This window comes from Bufo bufo, chromosome 2, assembly GCF_905171765.1.
Source record: "Bufo bufo chromosome 2, aBufBuf1.1, whole genome shotgun sequence".
NCBI lineage: Eukaryota > Metazoa > Chordata > Amphibia > Anura > Bufonidae > Bufo > Bufo bufo.
In genome coordinates this window covers 296,011,036-296,035,591 of record NC_053390.1, presented here as the reverse complement: position 1 = coordinate 296,035,591, position 24,556 = coordinate 296,011,036, and the positions used below count along the sequence as shown (strand labels likewise).

At 44.6% G+C, this 24,556-nt stretch overlaps 1 protein-coding gene across 4 annotated transcripts in view; it reads left to right on the top strand.

The window, feature by feature from the left end:
• The window catches only part of SLC12A6 (solute carrier family 12 member 6), an 80,048-nt gene that overhangs the window by 54,312 nt on the left and 1,180 nt on the right, over positions 1 to 24,556 (top strand). For all 4 annotated transcript variants that reach the window (XM_040416769.1, XM_040416771.1, XM_040416770.1 and 1 more), the window contains 6 exons: positions 702 to 897; positions 2,228 to 2,397; positions 3,572 to 3,703; positions 3,783 to 3,890; positions 4,893 to 5,077; positions 5,167 to 5,300. In XM_040416769.1, the coding sequence (XP_040272703.1) occupies positions 702 to 897; positions 2,228 to 2,397; positions 3,572 to 3,703; positions 3,783 to 3,890; positions 4,893 to 5,077; positions 5,167 to 5,300 (925 nt within the window). The remainder of the gene's footprint in view (positions 1 to 701; positions 898 to 2,227; positions 2,398 to 3,571; positions 3,704 to 3,782; positions 3,891 to 4,892; positions 5,078 to 5,166; positions 5,301 to 24,556) is intronic.

Below are 24,556 nucleotides of genomic sequence, written 5' to 3'. Positions count from 1 at the left end.
AAGATGAGAAAACACCTTTAAGTACTCTCCAAAGAGACTTTAGGGATCCTATAAGTCTTTACAACGAAAGTAAAGCGGAAGATTAGGCTTATTAGCTAGGTGTTACATGACCGATGAGCACCACGTGTTTTACCAGCTTGAGCTGTTACCACATTAGTTAGATTTCCATTGAACTGTTGTAATGGAGATTGTCTCTGGTATGAAAGAGCAGGTTTATCAGTGTAAAACGTAGTAGTAAACAGGGGCGGACTGGGAACACTGGCCCTGGAAAAAAAAACTAAAAGTGGTCCCATGTTGTAGCCGGGACAAAATTGATAGAAGACAGGGCAACATAAGTAGGCAGGGACAACAGAAGTAGACAAAGTACCACCGCAGCAGAAACAAATACCACAGTAGTGCAGCACATCTCCACAGTATTCAACTGTATCATCGTCCTGAGGATGGTAATACAGTTGAGTTCAGGAGGGCAATATTGGCCGATGAGCATCAGATCATTATATACCTGGTCTGAGGTCATCAGGAGAGCTTGGGTGGCCCTCTGGGTATCGGCCCACCGGGAAATTTCCCTGTAGGGTCTATGGCCAATCAGCCCCTGGTAGTAGACCAGTTCTTCTAGACGAAACGTGATCTAATTGGGGAAGATGGAAAATACAGCACCGTGCTGCACATAAACTATTGTATATATATTATTATCTTTATAGGCATTGAAGCAGCTGATGGAGCAGGAAAGAGTCAAAGGTTTCTGCCAGGTGGTGGTAGCACAGAAGAAAAAGGAAGGTTTATCCCACCTCATCCAATCTTGTGGTCTTGGTGGAATGAGACACAACACAGTAATCATGGGTTGGCCAAGCGGGTGGCGGCAGAGCGATGACTCTCGGGCCTGGAAAACATTCATCAGTAAGAATGCAATTTTCAGTTTTTTTTTTATCATTATTACTTTTATCCAGTGTAAATCAAATGATTACAGGTGTGGTCTGATTAGACACTGTATTTTGCCACAAGGGGGCGTAAAAGTGCTTTCCCCTCAACCCTATTAGAAGGCTCTCAGAGGGTACTTTTGGGTAGTTTACCTCTTAGTGAGAGATCATCCAGTGCTATCCGTGCATGACATTTTGCCCAGTAGACTGTCCTTGAGAGGGGGGCAGATCTTTGGTCTGAGACAAACAGGATGGTCATTTCGACGAATTGCCCACCATCTAGGCCGTTCTCACCTAGCTGTTGGGAGGTGTGGGGAGCAGGGGTTATGTGAGGGCACGCACACACACAGCAAACTGGCTCTGGACAGACCACCAGTATGGAGGATCATTTAATCCGCTGACAAGCATGAGCAGCTCATACAATTTCATTGACCACTATACAGACACAGATGGCGCCTTTATTACACCCCCCCCCATCCCCCGTCTCTACCCAAAACCATTTTCAGGTGCTTAGCAGATGGAAATTAGGTGTGACAGTGGCTATTACGTGTCCTGCCATTGACAGCCAGCAACCTGGACTACTATAGACTGTAATTATATAATCTTTAGTGACAAATCCAGATTCTGTTAGGGATCCCACAATGGTCAAGTTGAAGCATGTCTCGTGGTGAGCGCTCCAGTCCTGCCTTTGCTGTGGAGTGACACACTGCCCTAAATGCTGGTGGGATCTGGGGAGCCATCGCATATGACAGTCGGTCACCCCTAGTAGTGATGTACACAGGACATCCTGCAGCCACATGTGTTGCCTCTCATGGCAGGGCTTCCATCTGGCATTTTTTTAGCAGAATAATGCTTGTCCGCACACAGCAAGGGTTGCACTATTTCTTGGCCAGCCCAGTCTCCAAATTTATCATCAGTCAAGCTTCATTAACCTACCAACATGCAGGATCTACCGGCCCAGCTGCAACATCTATGGGCAAATGTGCTGCAGGATACAATATGAAATCTGTGTCTCTCTCATCTTGTATCCAGGCTAGAGGTGCCCAACAGGGTCCTAGAGCCGCCTTTCAATTATACAGTTTTCCCCAATAAATTTACCATTTTGCTTTTTTTTACTTATATACCTAAATATATCTGTATCATTACAGTCAGACATAGAAAGTTTAATTCCATTCTCCTCCTTGGTGCGTTATTTGTATTTTTATTATTTTTGTCGGTGAGTGCATTTAACTAATTTATGTGGCTGTGAAATTTTTGTTGGTGACGTTACTTTTGTGAAATTCTCTTTTTAACTTTGTTTTTGCTTCCAGCCACTGTGCGTATCTGTACGGCTGGTCGCCAAGCTCTGCTCGTGGCTAAGAACATATCCTTATTCCCTGGATCTCGGGAGACTCTAGCAGAGGGTCACATAGATGTGTGGTGGGTGGTACATGATGGAGGGATGCTGATGCTGCTGCCTTTCCTCCTGAAACAACACAAGGTATGGCTGAAAGTACCTTCCTGCTTTTAGCATCTCCCTCAGAAGGATGCAAACTCTTACTGCCCATCTGTCTTTTGTTTTTACTGTAAAGACAAGATCTCTATGGGTTTGTACATATTTGTACATAATGCTGTATCTTCAGATTTCAACTGCAGCTTTGTTTCAGGTGTGCAGCAGATTTGCACATTCAGTTTGGCGAATCCTCCGAATTTTCAGGTGTAATAAGTGACATGCCTTGGCCGCCAGGAATCCGTATGGAAATTTCCAATGCATGTGAACACTAGATAAGATTTACTATACATGGCATAAACTTAGACAGGCGGTCTAAACCTGCACCAGATTTATCACGGTGGCACAGGCTGGGTGATGAATGTGGTGTATGGCTAGGCACTTTTGTCTAACTTCATGCCACCTGTTGGTTGGCTTAGTTTGAGACAGAAGTTTGTGGCAGAATGCTATGTATTAGGCCAGTGATGGCGAACCTTTTACAGACAGAGTGCCCAAACTGCAACCCAAAACCCACTTATTTATCGCAAAGTGCCAACACGGCAATTTACCCTGAATACCACAGTCCAATATAAAATATATTTTATGTACTTTATCATTTATCTATGATAGCCTGCCTACATTCTGTGTGCTGCCTGTGCTGTTCATAGCGCGCCTGCGCTGATGAATGGCAGAAAAAGTGTTAGGCATACTGGCATGCCTTAGACTTTTTTCAGAGTGTGGGTGCCCACAGAGAGGGCTCTGAGTGCCGCCTCTGGCACCCGTGCCATAGGTTCGCCACCACTGTATTAGGCCATGCCCGTTTCCATTAAACCACACTCACACACTGGAAGCAAACATTAGCATTCAGACTATAAGACTTACCACCACTTTTCCCTCACTTTTGGGGGGAAAAGGTGCATCTTATAGTACCAAAAATACTGTATGCCAAAATCTAGGTACTCACACTAGTAAATGTGGACCATTGTTTCCAGAAACCCGGTTCACATGAGTGAGGGGCACATTTTACACTGATTTCTGTGCATAACTTGTTCCTAAATCTCTAAGAAATCCAGCACTTGTGCATGTGCTATGTGATGCTCACGTCTGAGGGTCACTTCGGGTAATGAAAAGGTATTTATTTTTAATTTATTTTTACCTTTGTATTAATGTGGTATAACCTGACCAGGCGTGGCGAAAGTGCAAGATCCGTATTTTCACTGTGGCCCAAATGGAGGATAACAGCATACAGATGAAGAAAGATTTGGCCACCTTCCTCTACCACTTACGTATTCAGGCCGACGTGGAGGTAGTGGAGATGGTGAGTAAGAAAGAAAACTAAACCTAATAGCAGGAAACCTACAAATGTCCAATCTGATTGAATCCTCTACCTTATACAGCATGACAGTGACATTTCAGCCTATACATACGAGCGGACACTTATGATGGAGCAGCGATCACAGATGCTGCGGCAAATGCGACTTTCGAAAACGGATAGAGAACGAGAGGTGGGAATTTTTCTGTCCATTTCATGTCCTCCGCTTCTGTAGAATTTGTGGCCAGATTTGAGTAATGGTGTCACACATGCGAGGAGATAGGAAATTAGGATGAAATGCAATATCCACAAAGTGTTACATTAGACCTGCTGGAGTGGAAGAGAATGACTTTCTAACAGTAATGTAATTCCATTGACGCTAATGTAACCATTATGCAAAAATAAAGCATTTTAACATGGAAAAGCATTTCAATCGATTAAACTGCTAAAATAAAATTCCCTCCATATATTTGGTATCGCAGCTTCCGTAATGACCCGCACTACTCAATTATCATGTAATTTATCCCGTACGATAAACTTGGTAAAAAAAACACCAGTATTGCTGTTTTGTTTGCTTATTCTCCACCAGAACAAACAAAATAAATAGCAATCAAAAAGTGTTATGTACCCTACAGTGATGGCAATGAAAAGTACAAGTCGTCCCGCACAAATAAAAATGGTTTTTTATTGTGCAAAAGTAGTAAAAATAAAAAGTGTTATTAAAAATTCGCAAACTCGTTTAATTTTTAACTTTTTACGGAGCGGTTATAGGTTTCTGTTTAGGCGCACAGACTGTCGAGGCCTGTACCTCATCATAAATTAAGCGCATCCTTCAGCAGTGCATGGGATATGAAGTTGTGCATCCCAAAATGGTGCCATTAAAAACTATAACTTGTCCCACAAAATACAAGGACTAATACGGTTCTATCGATGGAAAAATAAAAAAATGATAGCTTTTGGAGCACGAAAGAGAAAACAATCACTTGGTTAGTAGGGGGGGGGTTAAGCAAAATCCTGTGTATGGTATGTGTTCAGTGGAAATTCATGTCAACAGGGAGGGCCCATAGCCTGTACTACAGTGAAGGACTGCCGAGTGCATGTTTATTTCGTGACTGTGGCCAAAAATGTTCATACAAGCCTGGTAGGAAGTTAATGATAACTAAGAGTTTGTGAGACGTCTCTATTCTACTTTTAGGCCCAGTTAGTGAAGGACAGAAATTCCATGCTGCGTCTGACAAGTGTGGGCTCCGATGATGATGATGAAACGGACGCTGCCCCAGAGAGAGTACATATGACATGGACCAAAGACAAACACCAATCTGTGCGTGTAGCCCAAAGCAAGCAGATGCCCAGTTTCCAGGACTTACTCAGCATGCGTCCGTAAGAGAATAAATATGCTTGTGCATTAGGCAGCTTTCTATGTGGATTGGTCTGATTCTCATAGATTTTTTGTTTTTGCTTTTTTGTAGGGATCAATCAAATGTCCGGCGCATGCACACGGCTGTTAAATTAAATGAAGTCATTGTCAACAAATCTCATGATGCTAAACTAGTTTTGCTGAATATGCCTGGACCCCCACGCAACGCTCAGGGTGATGAAAACTGTATCCTTTGACATGAGTTCACGATGGGTAACATGGGCCTCCTTTATATAAGAACCAGTGCAGACAGAACGTGATGGAACAAATCCACTCAACAGGACAGAGTTACTATTGCATATGTGTCAGGTGTCTGGCATACATGCCTTACACCACATTTATTAAAGGTTTTAGGCACTTTTTCTGTCGCATCCAACAAGTGGGCACAGCTTTGTAGGTAAGGGATGGATTTTCAGATGCAGCACTGTGCCAAATTTTTGACGCATAGTTTTGGCACAAAGTTAAGCCAACTAATATGTGGCATAAACTAGACTGGACCTCAGCATCCGCCACTGATAAATGGGCTGCATTTTTAGACTGCCTAGTGAAAGTTTACACTTTCTAAACCTTACAGAATTAGTAAGGTTGGGTTCTCACTTCCATGTTTGGATGTATTCTATATCTGTATTAGGCCTCATGCACACGACCGTTGTGTGTTTTGCGGTCCGCAAAACACGGATGGCATCTGTGTGTGTTCCGCAGTTTGCGGAACGGCACGGACAGCCATTAATATAACTGCCTATTCTTTTCCGCAAAACGGACATATTTTTTTTGCGGACCACGGAACGGCGCAACGGATGCGGAAAGCACACGGAGTGCTGTCCGCATCTTTTGAAGTGAATGGGTCTGTATCCATCCACTTTCATTTCTTAAATCTGGCCTACACCTCATTAACCTAGATAGCTACACCCCCTTTTAAAACTGGCACGAATGATTTAAAAACAGAAGAAGTGAATTTTTGCACAATTAAAAAAACTCATCAAAGCCCACTTTTTGCGACTTTGTAAACACGGAATCCTGGAGTGTAGGGCTTGATAAATCACCCCCATTCTGTATAGCTCCATGTTGTATCAAAAAGTTAGCCAGCACATAAGTGATATGTCAAAAATGTATGCACATAATGTTATATTACTTCAGCCCATGGTAAACAGCAGCTGGCAAGTGTATAATCTTAATCCAGATTATCAGTGATCTAATGGTTTGCATGAGATTATAAAAAGGGTCATGTAATGAGGCTAATGACAGACACAGTCCATGAAAACGGTACTGCACCCCATTTATCACTGCTCAGTGATTTGTATTATAGCAAACATAAGGGGTAGAATTTACCAGGATTAACTTTTTAATAGTCAGCGTAAATGTAGATAAGCAGTCTAAGGACACGAGCGGATCCCATGCGTGGAATCCGCTGCGTGAAAGAGAGCCAAGCCCCGTTCCGGACAGCAGAGACACCGAGCAGTAACATGACTGATAATGCTCTGTGCCTCTCTGTGACCTTTTTACTACAAAATCACGGGGACAACTTAATCTCTCTGTGATTTTGTAGTAAAAAGATGAGAGCCACGGAGCATTATCAGTCATGTTACTGCTCCGTGTCTCTGCTGTCCGGAACGGGGCTTGGCTGTCTTTCACGCAGCAGATTACCCGCACGGCATCCGCTCACGTGAAAGAGCCCTAACAATGCACCAGATCAGTGGCTGACACTCTGTAAAGCCTCATTCACACAGTCGGTGTTCGGTCAGTGATTTCCATCAGTGATTTTTAGCCAAAACCAGGTGCGGCTGTAAACACAGAAATGATGCAGATCTTTCCCTTATATATCTGTGGAGTCTCCAATCCTGGTTTTGGCTCACAATCACTGATGGAAATCACTGACGTGTGAATGAGGCTTAATACATTTGGAGCTTGGCTAGACACTTTTGCCTAAGGCCTCGTTCACATTTCCGTGTCCGTGAAAAAATCTGTACGTTTCATCCATGTTTGGTCCGTGTCCGCTTTTTGCCCTCTGTGTGTCATCCGTATTCCACTGACACTCCTAGGCTCAAAGTTAATTTCCAAAGCATCTCCTATTAGTGGTTAGTGAAAAACAGACCAAACATGCCATCCGTGTTGTCTTTTTTTTTTTTTCATGAACCCATAGACTATAATGGGTGTGGTCCACATCACGGAAGAAAGTAGTGCATGTCTCTTTAACCACCTCCCGACCGCCTAACGCACGGATGCGTCCTGAAGGTGGTTGATTCATTCCTCCTGGACGCATCCGTGCGTCATCTCGTGAGACACGGGATTTCCTGTGAACGCGCGCACACAGGCGCGCGCGCTCACAGGAACGGAAGGTAAGAGAGTGGATCTCCAGCCTGCCAGCGGCGATCGTTCGCTGGCAGGCTGGAGATGTGATTTTTTTAACCCCTAACAGGTATATTAGACGCTGTTATGATAACAGCGTCTAATATACCTGCTACCTGGTCCTCTGGTGGTCCCCTTTGTTTGGATCGACCACCAGAGGACACAGGTAGCTCAGTAAAGTAGCACCAACCACCACTACACTACACTACACCCCCCCTGTCACTTATTAACCCCTTATTCACCCCTGATCACCCCATATAGACTCCCTGATCACCCCCCTGTCATTGATAACCCCCTGTAAGGCTCCATTCAGAGGTCCGTATGAATTTTACGGATCCACTGATAGATGGATCGGATCCGCAAAACACATACGGACGTCTGAATGGAGCCTTACAGGGGAGGGATCAATGACGGAGGTGATCACCCCATATAGACTCTCTGATCACCCCCCCTGTCATTGATCACCCCCCTGTAAGGCTGCATTCAGACGTCCGTATGAATTTTACGGATCCACTGATAGATGGATCGGATCCGCAAAACACATACGGACGTCTGAATGGAGCCTTACAGGGGAGGGATCAATGACGGAGGTGATCACCCCATATAGACTCTCTGATCACCCCCCCTGTCATTGATCACCCCCCCTGTAAGGCTGCATTCAGACGTCCGTATGAATTTTACGGATCCACTGATAGATGGATCGGATCCGCAAAACACATACGGACGTCTGAATGGAGCCTTACAGAGGAGTGATCAATGACGGAGGTGATCACCCCATATAGACTCCCTGATCACCCCCCTGTCATTGATCACCCCCCTGTCATTGATCACCCCCCTGTAAGGCTGCATTCAGATGTCCGTATGATTTTTACGGATCCACTGATACATGGATCGGATCCGCAAAACACATACGGACATCTGAATGGAGCCTTACAGGGGGGTGATCACCCCATATAGACTCCCTGGTCACCCCCCTGTCATTGATCACCCCCCTGTCATTGATCACCCTCTGTCAGGCTGCATTCAGATGTCCGTATGATTTTTACGGATCCACTGATACATAGATCGGATCCGCAAAACACATACGGACATCTGAATGGAGCCTTATAGGGGGGTGATCAATGACAGGGGGGTGATCACCCCATATAGACTCCCTGATCACCCCCCTGTCATTGATCACCCCCCTGTCAGGCTGCATTCAGATGTCCGTATGATTTTTACGGATCCACTGATACATGGATCGGATCCGCAAAACACATACGGACATCTGAATGGAGCCTTATAGGGGGGTGATCAATGACAGGGGGGTGATCACCCCATATAGACTCCCTGATCACCCCCCTGTCATTGATCACCCCCCTGTCATTGATCACCCTCCTGTAAGGCTCTATTGAGACATTTTTTTGGCCCAAGTTAGCGGAAATTATTATTTTTTTTCTTACAAAGTCTCATATTCCACTAACTTGTGTCAAAAAATAAAATCTCACATGAACTCACCATACCCCTCACGGAATCCAAATGCGTAAATTTTTTTAGACATTTATATTCCAGACTTCTTCTCACGCTTTAGGGCACCTAGAATGCCAGGGCAGTATAAATACCCCACATCTGACCCCATTTCGGAAAGAAGACACCCCCAGGTATTCCGTGAGGGGCATATTGAGTCCATGAAAGATTGACATTTTTGTCCCAAGTTAGCGGAAAGGGAGACTTTGTGAGAAAAAAAAAAGAAATATCAATTTCCGCTAACTTGTGCCAAAAAAAAAAAAAATCTATGAACTCGCCATGCCCCTCATTGAATACCTTGGGGTGTCTTCTTTCCAAAATGGGGTCACATGTGGGGTATTTATACTGCCCTGGCATTTTAGGGGCCCCAAAGCGTGAGAAGAAGTCTGGGATCCAAATGTCTAAAAATGCCCTCCTAAAAGGAATTTGGGCACCTTTGCGCATCTAGGCTGCAAAAAAGTGTCACACATCTGGTATCGCCGTACTCAGGAGAAGTTGGGGAATGTGTTTTGGGGTGTCATTTTACATATACCCATGCTGGGTGAGAGAAATATCTTGGTCAAATGCCAACTTTGTATAAAAAAAATGGAAAAAGTTGTCTTTTGCCAAGATATTTCTCTCACCCAGCATGGGTATATGTAAAATGACACCCCAAAACACATTCCCCAACTTCTCCTGAATACGGAGATACCACATGTGTGACACTTTTTTGCAGCCTAAGTGGGCAAAGGGGCCCACATTCCAAAGAGCACCTTTAGGATTTCACAGGTCATTTACCTACTTACCACACATTAGGGCCCCTGGAAAATGCCAGGGCAGTATAACTACCCCACAAGTGATCCCATTTTGGAAAGAAGACACCCCAAGGTATTCCGTGAGGGGCATGGCGAGTTCCTAGAATTTTATATTTTTTGTCACAAGTTAATGGAAAATGATGATTTTTTTTTTTTCTTACAAAGTCTCATATTCCACTAACTTGTGACAAAAAATAAAAACTTCCATGAACTCACTATGCCCATCAGCGAATACCTTGGGGTGTCTTCTTTCCAAAATGGGGTCACTTGTGGGGTAGTTATACTGCCCTGGCATTCTAGGGCCCCAAATGTGTGGTAAGGAGTTTGAAATCAAATTCTGTAAAAAATGGCCGGTGAAATCCGAAAGGTGCTCTTTGGAATGTGGGCCCCTTTGCCCACCTAGGCTGCAAAAAAGTTTCACACATCTGGTATCCCCGTATTCAGGAGAAGTTGGGGAATGTGTTTTGGGGTGTCATTTTACATATACCCATGCTGGGTGAGAGAAATATTTTGGCAAAAGACAACTTTGTATAAAAAAAATGGGAAAAGTTGTCTTTTGCCAAGATATTTCTCTCACCCAGCATGGGTATATGTAAAATGACATCCCAAAACACATTCCCCAACTTCTCCTGAATATGGAGATACCACATGTGTGACACTTTTTTGCAGCCTAGGTGGGCAAAGGGGCCCACATTCCAAAGAGCACCTTTCGGATTTCACCGGCCATTTTTTACAGAATTTGATTTCAAACTCCTTACCACACATTTGGGCCCCTAGAATGCCAGGGCAGTATAACTACCCCACAAGTGACCCCATTTTGGAAAGAAGACACCCCAAGGTATTCGCTGATGGGCATAGTGAGTTCATGGAAGTTTTTATTTTTTGTCACAAGTTAGTGGAATATGAGACTTTGTAAGAAAAAAAAATTTAAAAAAATCATCATTTTCCGCTAACTTGTGACAAAAAATAAAAAGTTCTATGAACTCACTATGCCCATCAGCGAATACCTTAGGGTGTCTACTTTCCGAAATGGGGTCATTTGTGGGGTGTTTGTACTGTCTGGGCATTGTAGAACCTCAGGAAACATGACAGGTGCTCAGAAAGTCAGAGCTGCTTCAAAAAGCGGAAATTCACATTTTTGTACCATAGTCTGTAAACGCTATAACTTTTACCCAAACCATTTTTTTTTTACCCAAACAATTTTTTTTTAACAAAGACATGTAGAACAATAAATTTAGAGCAAAATTTATATATGGATGTCGTTTTTTTTGCTAAATTTTACAACTGAAAGTGAAAAATGTCATTTTTTGCAAAAAAATCGTTAAAATTTCGATTAATAACAAAAAAAGTAAAAATGTCAGCAGCAATGAAATACCACCAAATGAAAGCTCTATTAGTGAGAAGAAAAGGAGGTAAAATTCATTTGGGTGGTAAGTTGCATGACCGAGCAATAAACGGTGAAAGTAGTGTAGGTCAGAAGTGTAAAAAGTGGCCTGGTCTTTCAGGGTGTTTAAGCTATGGGGGCTGAGGTGGTTAATTTATTTTCATTAACTCAGTAAAAAAAATAAAAAATACTGATGTGTGAACAGACACATAAGTCAATGGGTATGTGTGCTGCCAGTGGAAAACACTGACAACACACGTCCGCATTTTGTACCAAAATCTTGTCGCAAAACAACCTATGTCAATTCACAGCTCTTACCGGTAAAGCCACAACCCTTGGCTAGTAAAGGACAGTGGATTCTTTTGGTTCATTTGCTTTGTTTAAAATTTAGTGCAGCATTTTGCACCAAATATACCCAGATTTTGGCGCACAATAAGGGCTCATGCAGAGGCCCCGTGCCTGTGCTGCAGACCGCAAATAGCAGTCCGCAATGCATAGGCACTGGTTGTGTGCACTCCATATCATGGATGCAGACCCATTGACTTGAATGGGTCTGCAATCCGTAAGATACGGCAAAAGATAGGACATGTCTTCTGATCTGTGCCTCCGCTCGGACACAACATTTCCGGTCTTTGGCCATATCTTGTGGATCGTGGACCTATTCAAGTCAATGGATGTGCATCCGTGATACGGAGTTTATGGGGCACGGGACCCTTACATTTGTCTGCATGAGCCCTAAGCCAAAATTCACGCACCATAGTAAATGTGGGCCGATGGTTCTTAGCAAAACTGCACTGAAAATATATGCTTTCTGCACATGCACCAATTGTGGCCCATGGCGAGTTACTACAGGGCCAGGTGTAAGGATGCTGATGCCTGTCAGTCAAGGGAAGAATACATGGAATACGGCAATGCTGAAGTGCACCGAGGGGGCTACTGGCCTTCCTCTGGGTGTACAGAAGCACTCATTTACATATTGAAGAAAACTCTGTATGGTGAAATGGACACTACCAGGAACCACATGCAGTATGAAATACACACACTACCTTTACACAAAGAACTACATTTAAAGGGTTTCTTGGGGCATGTTCTCAACATGGCCTCCAGCAACCCATCCTAGAATGTAACTAGGACAGGTTGCCTCCATTTCTGCGTCTACTTGGGGGAAGGGGGTGAGGCCTGTGCTCCAGCAGTGCAGTCCCTTCACACTCAGCCTGACAGCATATCTCATGTGTGATCACTCCAGTGTTATCAATTAGGCTGAGTTCACATAACCATTTAGCTTTCCGTTCTTCTGATCAATGAAAAGGGAAAAAAACAAAAAAACAGGATCCTGTAAAAAAAAAAAAAAAAAGATCCTGTTGCATAAGTTTGAGCCATTTCCGTCTGAGGCTACTTTCACACCTGCGCTAGGTGCGGATCTGTCTGGTATCTGCACAGACTGATCTGCACCTATAAATGCAAACGATGGTATCCGTTCAGTACAGATCTGTCTGCATACACTTGGTCAAAAAAAGTCTAAGTGTAAGTCAAACGGATCCGTCCTGACTTTACATTGAAAGTCAATGGGGGACGGATCCGTTTACAATTGCACCAATATTGTGTCAATGTATTGACTTGCATTGTAAGTCAGGACGGATCCGTATGGCTCTGCACCGCCAGGCGGTGTCCGCCTCCAGAGTGGAATGGAGGCGGAACGGAGCCAAACTGATGCATTCTGAATGGATCCGCATCCATTCAGAATGCATTGGGGCTAAACTGATCCGTTTGGGGCCGCTTGAAACGGATCTCGCAGGCGGACCCTGAAATGGCAGTGTGAAAGTAGCCCGAGATCTTTTTTTTTTTTTTTTGGACTGATAAAGAAGTACACTTTTTCCTGTCTAAAAAAAAAAACGGATGGCAACTGATGCAACATTATCCGTTTTTTTTTTTTTCTCCTGATGGATCAGAAGAACAGAAAGCTAAATGGTTATATGAACTCAGCCTTCTAGAGCAGGAACTCTCTGCAATAGGTAGTATTGATGTGTTCCTCTGTCATGGCTGAGCAGCCTGACAGGAACAGGGATGAGGGGTGTGATCCCGCTCACTGTTCGACTGCTCCCAGAGGATGGCATCTTTACTTTTGCAGAGCTGCGTTCCTGCCCTATAATGGGTAGCAATGGAAGAATCACCACTGCAGTTTGGAAACGAACAGCACTAGGAGGACCACATCAGGAGGGGTAAGTATAATATGCTGGCTACTGGCGGCCTTGTCTGAGATTTTGCATTATCTTGGACAATTCTTTATTGTAAAAATTATTCCCAGTCACATAATGTATATTTTTATCCCCAAATAATTTCAATCTTCCTCCCTCCAATTCCTCCACATGCTCTCTCTCCTTTTTTCACCCTATAACAGAGGAAGAAGTTTCTAGGCTTCTCTCTTCTTCTCGACCCACAACCTGTAGCAGTGATCCTATTCCATCACACCTCCTCCAGTCCCTCTCCCCGGCTGTCATCACTCACCTAACTACAATTTTTAACCTCTCTCTCTTCTGGTATCTTTCCCTCCCCTTTCAAACACTCTATTATTACCCCACTACTAAAGAAACCATCTCTTGACCCGACCTGTGCTGCTAACTACCAACCTGTTTCTAACCTCCCCTTCATCTCTAAACTCCTTGAACGTCTCGCTTAATAAGCCATCTCTCTGCAAACTCTCTTCTTGACCCATTACAATCTGCCTTCCGCCCTCTTCACTCTACAGAAACTGCCCTTACTAAAGTGTCTAACGATCTCCTAACAGCAAAAAGAAATGGTGACTATTCTCTACGGATTCTGTTGGATCTCTCTGCAGCGTTCGATACCGTAGACCATAAACTCCTCCTCACCATACTCCACTCAATTGGCCTTAAAGGGGTTGGCCACCATAAGTATAAAAACAAATAAAGTGCCCCAGACAATAACTAAAGCCAAGAGGAATTTGAATCATGACAGATATACTGTATATATATCATTTTTCTACTGCATTTAGCATAGCATGCTCCCATTAATGAGAGGCTGTGTGGGCGGAGCAGCTGCAAAGTGAAAGTAAAAATCCCAGCATGCATCACAGCAAAGCATCTCCAGGGGAGCAGTCACATGACATCTTTGCCTACTTGTGATGCCATAGTGACAACAGCACATTAGGTGTCATTTCATCAGTGCTTTAGCATACCTTCCAACTTTAGAATAGAAGGAAGAGGGACACTACGTGCCCAAGGCTACTTTCACACTTCTGTTTTTTGCAGATCCATCATGGATCTGCAAAAACGGTTCTGTTACCATAATATAACCGCATGCATCCGTCATAAACGGATCCATTTGTATTAGGTCTTCTATAACCATAACGGATCCATCTTGAACACCATTGAAAGTAAGTGGGGGACGGATCCGTTTTCTATTGTGCCAGAGAAAACTGATCCGTCCCCATTGACTTACATTGTGTGCCAGGACGGATCCGTTTGGCTCAGTTTAATCAGGCGGACAGCGTTTTGGTGTCCGCCTCCAAAGCGGAATGGTGACTGATCGGAGGCAAGCTGATGCATTCTGAGTGGATCCTTTTCCATTCAGAATGCATTAGGGCAAAACTGATCCATTTTCGACATACCTCCCCCGTACCAGGACCGCCACTGAAATCCGGGACTGTCCTGCCGGATACTGGAAGGAGGTATGGCTTTAGGCCTCATGCACATGACCATAGCCTGCCTGTGCCTGTATTGTGGCCAGCGAACAGGGGGGCTGCAATATACAGGCACCAGCCGTGTGCGCACTGTATCAAGTGATGAGTCTGAAATCCGAAAGATACGGTGTGGTCTGGAATGGAAGCACAGATCGGAAACTTATGGAGTGCATCCATGGGTTTTCTGTCCCTGCCTCCGCACTGCGAAAAAGTTCTGGCGGATGCAGATTGCAGACCCCATTTAAATGAATGGGTTCATGTCTGCAGACAGTGGACACGCTGTCGGCGCACATGCATTGCAATGTATACACACACACACGTGTGTAAATATATGTATATATACATATTTATATACATATATTTACACATGTGTATGTATATTCAAATACATACACACATACATATAGATACATACACACACGGTCAGTGCCCATGCATTGCGGACCGCAATGTATATACACAAATATATTAAACACGTGTGTTATATTTTGTATATAAATATGTGTGTGTGTGTGTATATATATATATATATATAGCAAAACAGCACTCTCATTAGATGAAAATAGAAAAAAGATTATTCACCCATGTGGACGCGATGTTTGTGTGTGTGTGTGTGTATATATATATACACACACACACACATAAAATCATAGTTCCTGGCTAGATGTCCTGCTTTCCCTGTTGGTTGTGGGGGCGTGGACTAATGGAACCAGTGGGCGTGGCTTAGCGGGTCGGCTGTGTGGTGATAGTGCAGGGGGGATGGGGATTGACTAAGTAGCTTCTGCAGTAGGGACTCTGAAGGTTTTTATTACAGCCAGCTTCTGACAGGAATCAGCGGTTTGTAGAGATCGGGAACAAGCAGCTGATTCCTGTCGGAGTTGGAGCGGGCAGCAGGGAGCCGACCACTGACAGGAGCAGACTGCACATGCGCATGGACGAGCTTCCTCTTAAGCTCCTCCATGTTGCGTGCAGCCATGGACGAACTCAGCTGCAAGGTAGAGCTGGGCTGAGGGGGAGCGGCTTATAACTGAAAGAGAAGCAGGCAGATGTGTTTAACCCCTTAAGGACCGGGCTCATTTTCACCTTAAGGACCAGGCTCATTTTCACCTTAAGGACCAGGCCATTTTTTGCAAATCTGACCAGTGTCACTTTAAGTGCTCATAACTTTAAAACGCTTTGACTTACCCAGGCCGTTCTGAGATTGTTTTTTCGTCACATATTGTACTTCATGACACTGCTAAAATTGGGTCAAAAAAGTTAATTTTTTTGCATAAAAAAATACAATTTTTACCGTAAATTTTGAAAAATTAGCAAATTTCAAATTTTCAGTTTCTCTACCTCTGTAATACATAGTAATACCCCCAAAAATTGTGATGACTTTACATTCCCCATATGTCTACTTCATGCTTGAATTGTTTTGGGAATGATATTTTATTTTTTGGGGATGTTACAAGGCTTAGAAGTTTAGAAGCAAATTTTGAAATTTTCAGAAATCTTCAAAATCCCACTTTTTATGGACCAGTTCAGGTTTGAAGTCATATTGTGAGGCTTAGATAATAGAAACCTCCCAAAAATGACCCCATTCTAGAAACTACACCCCTCAAGGTATTCAAAACTGGGTTTACAAACTTTGTTAACCCTTTAGGTGTTCCACAAGAGTTAATGGCAGATGGAGAAACAATTTTGAAATTTATATTTTTTGGAAAATTTTCCAATATAATCAATTTTTTCCAGGAGTAAAACAAGGGTTAACTGCCAAACAACACTCAAAATGGGTTGCCCTGATTCTGTAGTTTGCAAAAACACCCCATATGTGGTCGTAAACTACTGTTTGGCCGAACGGTAGCACATAGAAGGAGGGGAACACCATATGGGTTTTGGAAGGCAGATTTGGCAGGACTGGTTTTGTTTATACCATGTCCCATTTGAAGCCCCCTGTTGCACCCCTAGAATAGAAATTTCAAAAAAGTGACTCCATCTAAGAAAGTACACCCCTCAAGGTATTCAAAACTGGGTTTACAAACTTTGTTAACCCTTTAGGTGTTCCACAAGAGTTAATGGCAGATGGAGAAACAATTTTGAAATTTCTATTTTTTGGAAAATTTTCCAATATAATCAATTTTTTCCAGGAGTAAAACAAGGGTTAACTGCCAAACAACACTCAAAATGGGTTGCCCTGATTCTGTAGTTTGCAAAAACACCCCATATGTGGTCGTAAACTACTGTTTGGCCGAACGGTAGCACATAGAAGGAGGGGAACACCATATGGGTTTTGGAAGGCAGATTTGGCAGGACTGGTTTTGTTTATACCATGTCCCATTTGAAGCCCCCTGTTGCACCCCTAGAATAGAAATTTCAAAAAAGTGACTCCATCTAAGAAAGTACACCCCTCAAGGTATTCAAAACTGGGTTTACAAACTTTGTTAACCCTTTAGGTGTTCCACAAGAGTTAATGGCAGATGGAGAAACAATTTTGAAATTTCTATTTTTTGGAAAATTTTCCAATATAATCAATTTTTTCCAGGAGTAAAACAAGGGTTAACTGCCAAACAACACTCAAAATGGGTTGCCCTGATTCTGTAGTTTGCAAAAACACCCCATATGTGGTCGTAAACTACTGTTTGGCCGAACGGTAGCACATAGAAGGAGGGGAACACCATATGGGTTTTGGAAGGCAGATTTGGCAGGACTGGTTTTGTTTATACCATGTCCCATTTGAAGCCCCCTGTTGCACCCCTAGAATAGAAATTTCAAAAAAGTGACTCCATCTAAGAAAGTACACCCCTCAAGGTATTCAAAACTGGGTTTACAAACTTTGTTAACCCTTTAGGTGTTCCACAAGAGTTAATGGCAGATGGAGAAACAATTTTGAAATTTCTATTTTTTGGAAAATTTTCCAATATAATCAATTTTTTCCAGGAGTAAAACAAGGGTTAACTGCCAAACAACACTCAAAATGGGTTGCCCTGATTCTGTAGTTTGCAAAAACACCCCATATGTGGTCGTAAACTACTGTTTGGCCGAACGGTAGCACATAGAAGGAGGGGAACACCATATGGGTTTTGGAAGGCAGATTTGGCAGGACTGGTTTTGTTTATACCATGTCCCATTTGAAGCCCCCTGTTGCACCCCTAGAATAGAAATTTCAAAAAAGTGACTCCATCTAAGAAAGTACACACCTCAAGGTATTCAAAACTGGGTTTACAAACTTTGTTAACCCTTTAGGTGTTCCACAAGAGTTAATGGCAGATGGAGAAACAATTTTGAAATTTCTATTTTTTGGAAAATTTTCCAATATAATCAATTTTTTCCAGGAGTAAAACAAGGGTTAACTGCCAAACAACACTCAAAATGGGTTGCCCTGATTCTGTAGTTTGCAAAAACACCCCATATGTGGTCGTAAACTACTGTTTGGCCGAACGGTAGCACATAGAAGGAGGGGAACACCATATGGGTTTTGGAAGGCAGATTTGGCAGGACTGGTTTTGTTTATACCATGTCCCATTTGAAGCCCCCTGTTGCACCCCTAGAATAGAAATTTCAAAAAAGTGACTCCATCTAAGAAAGTACACCCCTCAAGGTATTCAAAACTGGGTTTACAAACTTTGTTAACCCTTTAGGTGTTCCACAAGAGTTAATGGCAGATGGAGAAACAATTTTGAAATTTCTATTTTTTGGAAAATTTTCCAATATAATCAATTTTTTCCAGGAGTAAAACAAGGGTTAACTGCCAAACAACACTCAAAATGGGTTGCCCTGATTCTGTAGTTTGCAAAAACACCCCATATGTGGTCGTAAACTACTGTTTGGCCGAACGGTAGCACATAGAAGGAGGGGAACACCATATGGGTTTTGGAAGGCAGATTTGGCAGGACTGGTTTTGTTTATACCATGTCCCATTTGAAGCCCCCTGTTGCACCCCTAGAATAGAAATTTCAAAAAAGTGACTCCATCTAAGAAAGTACACCCCTCAAGGTATTCAAAACTGGGTTTACAAACTTTGTTAACCCTTTAGGTGTTCCACAAGAGTTAATGGCAGATGGAGAAACAATTTTGAAATTTCTATTTTTTGGAAAATTTTCCAATATAATCAATTTTTTCCAGGAGTAAAACAAGGGTTAACTGCCAAACAACACTCAAAATGGGTTGCCCTGATTCTGTAGTTTGCAAAAACACCCCATATGTGGTCGTAAACTACTGTTTGGCCGAACGGTAGCACATAGAAGGAGGGGAACACCATATGGGTTTTGGAAGGCAGATTTGGCAGGACTGGTTTTGTTTATACCATGTCCCATTTGAAGCCCCCTGTTGCACCCCTAGAATAGAAATTTCAAAAAAGTGACTCCATCTAAGAAAGTACACCCCTCAAGGTATTCAAAACTGGGTTTACAAACTTTGTTAACCCTTTAGGTGTTCCACAAGAGTTAATGGCAGATGGAGAAACAATTTTGAAATTTCTATTTTTTGGAAAATTTTCCAATATAATCAATTTTTTCCAGGAGTAAAACAAGGGTTAACTGCCAAACAACACTCAAAATGGGTTGCCCTGATTCTGTAGTTTGCAAAAACACCCCATATGTGGTCGTAAACTACTATTTGGCTAAACGGCAGGACATAGAAGAAGGGGAACGTCATTTTTGGAAGGCAGATTTTGCTGGACTGGTTTATTGACACCATGTACCCTTTCAAGCCCCCTGATGCACCCCTAGAGTAGAAACTCCATAAAAGTGACCCCATCTAGGAAACTACGGGATAAGGTGGTTGTTGTTTTGGGACTATTTTTGGGGTAAATTTGATTTTTGGTTGCTCTATATTAGTCTTTTTTGAGGCAATGTAACAAAAAAATGTAATTCTAAAATTGTTTCTACATTCACTATTTGGTTTTGTGGAACACCTAAAGGGTTAACATAGTTTGTAAAGTAACTTTTGAATACCTTGAGGGGTGTAGTTTCTTAGATGGGGTCACTTTTTTGGAGTTTCTAGTCTAGGCTACATCAGGGGGGGCTTCTAATGGGACATGGTGTCAAAAAAAAAACTGTCCATCAAAATCTGCCTTCCAGAAACCATATGGAGTTCCCTTCGTTCTATGCCCTGCCGTGCGGCTATATAGCCATTTACGACCACATATGGGGTGTTTCTGCAAACTACAGAATCGGGGCAATAAATATTTAGTTTTGTTTGGCTGTTAACCCTTGCTTTATTACCGGCAAAATGGATTCAAATTGAAATTTTGCCCAAAAATTGGTGTTTTGGCACAGTTTTTATTTTATATTTTTAACACCGTTCATCCGAGGCGTTTGGTCAAAAGTTATTTTTATAGCGACGACTTTTACGCACGCGACGATGCCCAATATGTATGGCTCTCAGACTTTGGAGACACTAAGCAGGCATCCTAAAACTGCGGCCCTCCAGATATTGTAAAACTACAATTCCCACCATGCCCTGCTGATGGCTGTAGGTTGTCTGGGCATGCTGGGAGTTATAGTCTTACAACATCTGGAGGGCCGCAGTTTGAGGATGCCTGCTCTAAAACTAATATTTTTTGGGGAAAGAAAAATTGTTTCCGTGTCTCCAAAGTCTGAGAGCCATAGTGTTTTATGTTCTCTAGTGGACTGTTGAGGATTATAAAAATTTAGTACTCCATGGAAGTGTGATACTCCCTGAAGCAATTGATAATGCAGAGGCCCGGATGATCGGGGCAAGTGTCACATTGAGTAGTGGTGTCCTTCCGTATCCCCCTCTTGTGACACACTCTGCACTTTTTTTGGGTTCGTCCCTTCTTTCCAGTATGGGGGACCACACCTGGAAAGTGTTGGCCAGGGACGATCCGGGCGCCTCCAATTCCCGAGGTACTCCGGCCTGCTCTTTCCCGGTCCGAAAAGATCAGGTCTTTGAGGACTGCCTCATAGAACTGGAGGAATGTCCCTGTGCTGCCAGCGCTTCGGGATAGTACAAAAGAGTTGTACATGGCAACCTGTACCAAGTAGACCGCAACTTTTTTGTACCATGCCCGGGTTTTGCGCATGGCGTTATATGGCGTGAGGACTTGATCAGAGAGATCAACTCCTCCCATATACCGATTGTAGTCGACGATACAATCGGGCTTGAGGACCGTTGCCGCGGTACCTCGCACAGGGACAGGGGTGGTGCCGTTACCGTGGATTGTGGACAGCATAAGGACATCCCTCTTGTCCTTATACCTGACCAGCAACAGGTTTCCACTGGTAAGGGCACGGGTCTCACCCCTGGGGATAGGTACCTGGAGGGGGTAGGCAGGGAGGCCGCGTTGATTTTTCCGCACGGTCCCACAAGCGAACGTGGATCTGGCGGCAAGGGACCTGAACAAGGGAATGCTGGTATAAAAGTTATCCACGTACAAGTGGTAACCATTATCCAGCAGTGGGTACATAAGGTCCCACACGAGTTTCCCGCTAACACCCAGAGTGGGGGGACATTCTGGGGGTTCAATACGGGAATCTCGCCCCTCGTACACACGAAATTTGTAAGTGTACCCTGAGGCACTCTCACAAATTTTGTATAGCTTCACGCCATACCTCGCCCGCTTTGTGGGAATGTATTGGCGGAAACTGAGTCTCCCCTTGAACGCAACGAGAGACTCATCAACCGCGACCTCCCTTCCAGGTACGTAGGCCTGCTGAAATGTGGCCCCAAAGTGATCGATGACCGGCCGTATCTTATACAGCCGGTCATAGGCAGGATCACTTCGGGGGGGACATGCTGCATTATCGGAATAATGCAGACATTTCCGGATGGCCTCAAACCGGTGACGTGTCATGACCATACTGTACAGTGGGGTCTGGTAGAGTATGTCCCCACTCCAGTATTGCCTGACACTGGGTTTTTGGACTAGACCCATATGCAGCACGAGGCCCCAAAATGTCCTCATTTCGGCTGCACTGACCGGCGTCCAGCCACCGGGTCTAGCCAAAACTGAGCCTGGGTTTTGAGCGACGAACTGTTGGGCGTACAGATTCGTCTGCTCCACCATCAGATTCACCAGTGAGTTACTGAAAAAAAAACTAAAATAGTCTATTTCAGTAAACCCCACTGTGGGAATCTGGATTCCAGGATTGCCAGCAAAATCCGGAATCTCAGGCTCAAAGTCCACTGGGGGACACCAGCTAAGTTCATCGGCAGGGGGCTCCGGTGGACTTATTTGGTGGGCCGGGAAACCAGTACGAACCCCAGGGCGGCTCGTACTAGGGTGGGCCACAGGATCCCTAGCATGTGGGGCCCCTGGCTCCGCCTGGCGGCGTCTCCGCCGCCTTGGTGGCTCATCGTCATCAGATGATGATGAGGAGGATGCGGATGACAAAAGGAATGTGGGGTCATCCTCATCCTCACTGGGGCTCTCAGAGTCGGAGGCAATCTGGGCGTATGCCTCCTCGGCCGAGAACATCCGGTGGGCCATGGGTGTGTGTGCGTGTAGGTGTGCGTGTGTGGCAAACTTTATTATATGTGCGTGTGTGTGGGGGCAACGGGTGTTCGCGTACTAAAAAGTCCAGGCAAAAAAATGGGCAAGTGTTAGAAAAAAAAAAAGTTAAAACTTGCTGATCAGCGGTACAACGCTGATCAGCGGTCGGTGGGGTGGTGGGGCGGGCGATGCGCTAACAGTGGACGGACGCTAAAAAGTGCCGGCCAGTCAGCGCACGCAGAAAAAAAAAGTGGTGGTGAGTGGGGGGTGGGGGGTGCTGGTGGGGGGGGGGGTGGGGGGTGCTGGTGGGGGGTGGGTGGGGGGGGGAGGCAGGTGGGGGGGGGGGGGGGGAAGTGGCTGGTGGGGGGTGGGTGGGGGGGCAAGTGGCAGGAGGGGTCTGGGTTAGGGTTAGATGGAAGTTTGGAAGTTTGGAATAAAAGTACTTTTTTTTTTTTTTTTCTAACTTACTTTTCCCTTCTTTCCCTGCCTAACGGTGCCTCTCCCTCACTGACCCTAACCTACCTGGGTGGCGATGGGTGCAGGAGGGTGATGGATGCCGATTAGGGGGACACAGGAGCTCGTTCTGGACGGTGCTGCACGGTCAGGGTGCTGGACAGGAAGAGGAGGGGAGAGAGGAGCGCAGGAAGTTTGAATCTCGCGCCTCTCTCCCCTGCACCAATCAGCACCCTGGACAGCGGCATTCAGCACCAGGGCCAGCACCGCCTCTCCAAATCCTCGGACTGCGATAGGTGGTGTATAATTACGCCACCGATCGCAGTCTTTTTCCGGTTCATCGGGTCACAGGACACCCGAATGGACCGGAAACGCAGAAAACCGCAGGTCTGAATTGACCTGCGGTTTTCTGCGATCGCCGATACGGGGGGGTCAAATGACCCCCCCCTGCATTGTTACGGGATGCCGGCTGAATGATTTCAGCCGAAATCCCGTTCCGATTAACCCCTGCGGCGCCGGAGTTCCGATTTTAAGTCAGGACGTACCGGTACGTCCTCGGTCCTTAAGGACTCGGGAAATAGGGCGTACCGGTACGTCCTAGGTCCTTAAGGACTCGGGAAATAGGGCGTACCGGTACGTCCTAGGTCCTTAAGGGGTTAATGAAGTATATTAGGGACTTCATTTTTTCCCTGCCTGCCACACTGTAGTGGAGAGTATTTAAAGAGTGGCCAACCCCTTTAAGGACACTGCTCTCTCTTGGTTCTCTTCCTATCTCTCTGGCTGCTCCTTTAGTGTATCATTCGCTGGCTCTTCTTCTTCTCATCTTCCTCTTGATGTTGGAGTTCCTCAGGGCTCAGTACTAGGTCCTCTACTCTTCTCCCTCTATACAGCCCCCATACAGAGGTACAATAGATTTGGCTTTCGATACCATCTCTATGCTGACGACACCCAACTATACACTTCATCCCCTGACATCACCCCTGCTTTACTCCAAAACACCAGTAATTGTCTGGCAGCTGTCTCTAACATCATGTCCTCTCTGTATCTAAAACTGAACCTCTCAAAAACTGAACTTCTTGTCTTTCCCCCATCTACTAACTCACCTAAACTTGATATTTCAATTTCGGTCTGCAGCACTATCATAACTCCTGGGCAACATGCCTGCTGTCTTGGGGCCATATTTGACTCCACTCTATCCTTTTGTTCCCCATATTTAATCCCTTACACGCTCTTGTCGTCTGCACCTCAAGAATATCGCCAGAATCCGCTTTTTTCTTACGGTGGAAACGGCAAAAACTTTTGTTGTTGCCTTGATTCATTCTCGTCTTGACTACTGCAACGCATTACTAATCGGTCTCCCTCTCACTAAACTCTCCCCCCTTCAGTCTGTTCTAAATGCTGCAGCCAGGCTCATCTATCCATCCAACCGCTACACTGATGCCACTAGTCTGTGCCAGTCACTTCACTGGTTGCCCATCCACCACAGAATATAGTTCAAACTTCTCACCCTCACAGCTCTCCACAGTGCTGCACCTTCATACATCTCCTCCCTCATCTCCATCCACCACCCTACTCATGCTCTCCGTTCTATTAGCGACCTAAGATTAATAGCCTCCATAATTCGTACCTCTCACTCCCGTCTTCAAGACTTTTCTCGAGCTGCACCTACTCTCTGGAATACTAGGTCAATTCACAACTTCTCCACCTTCAAACGTGCCTTAAAAACACAGGCAGGCTTATCAAGCTACCTAAACCTCCCCCCCCACCAACTCCTCTGGCCTAAACTCGATCCTCTAGAAGTCCCAAACCCGAAGCAGATCGGCC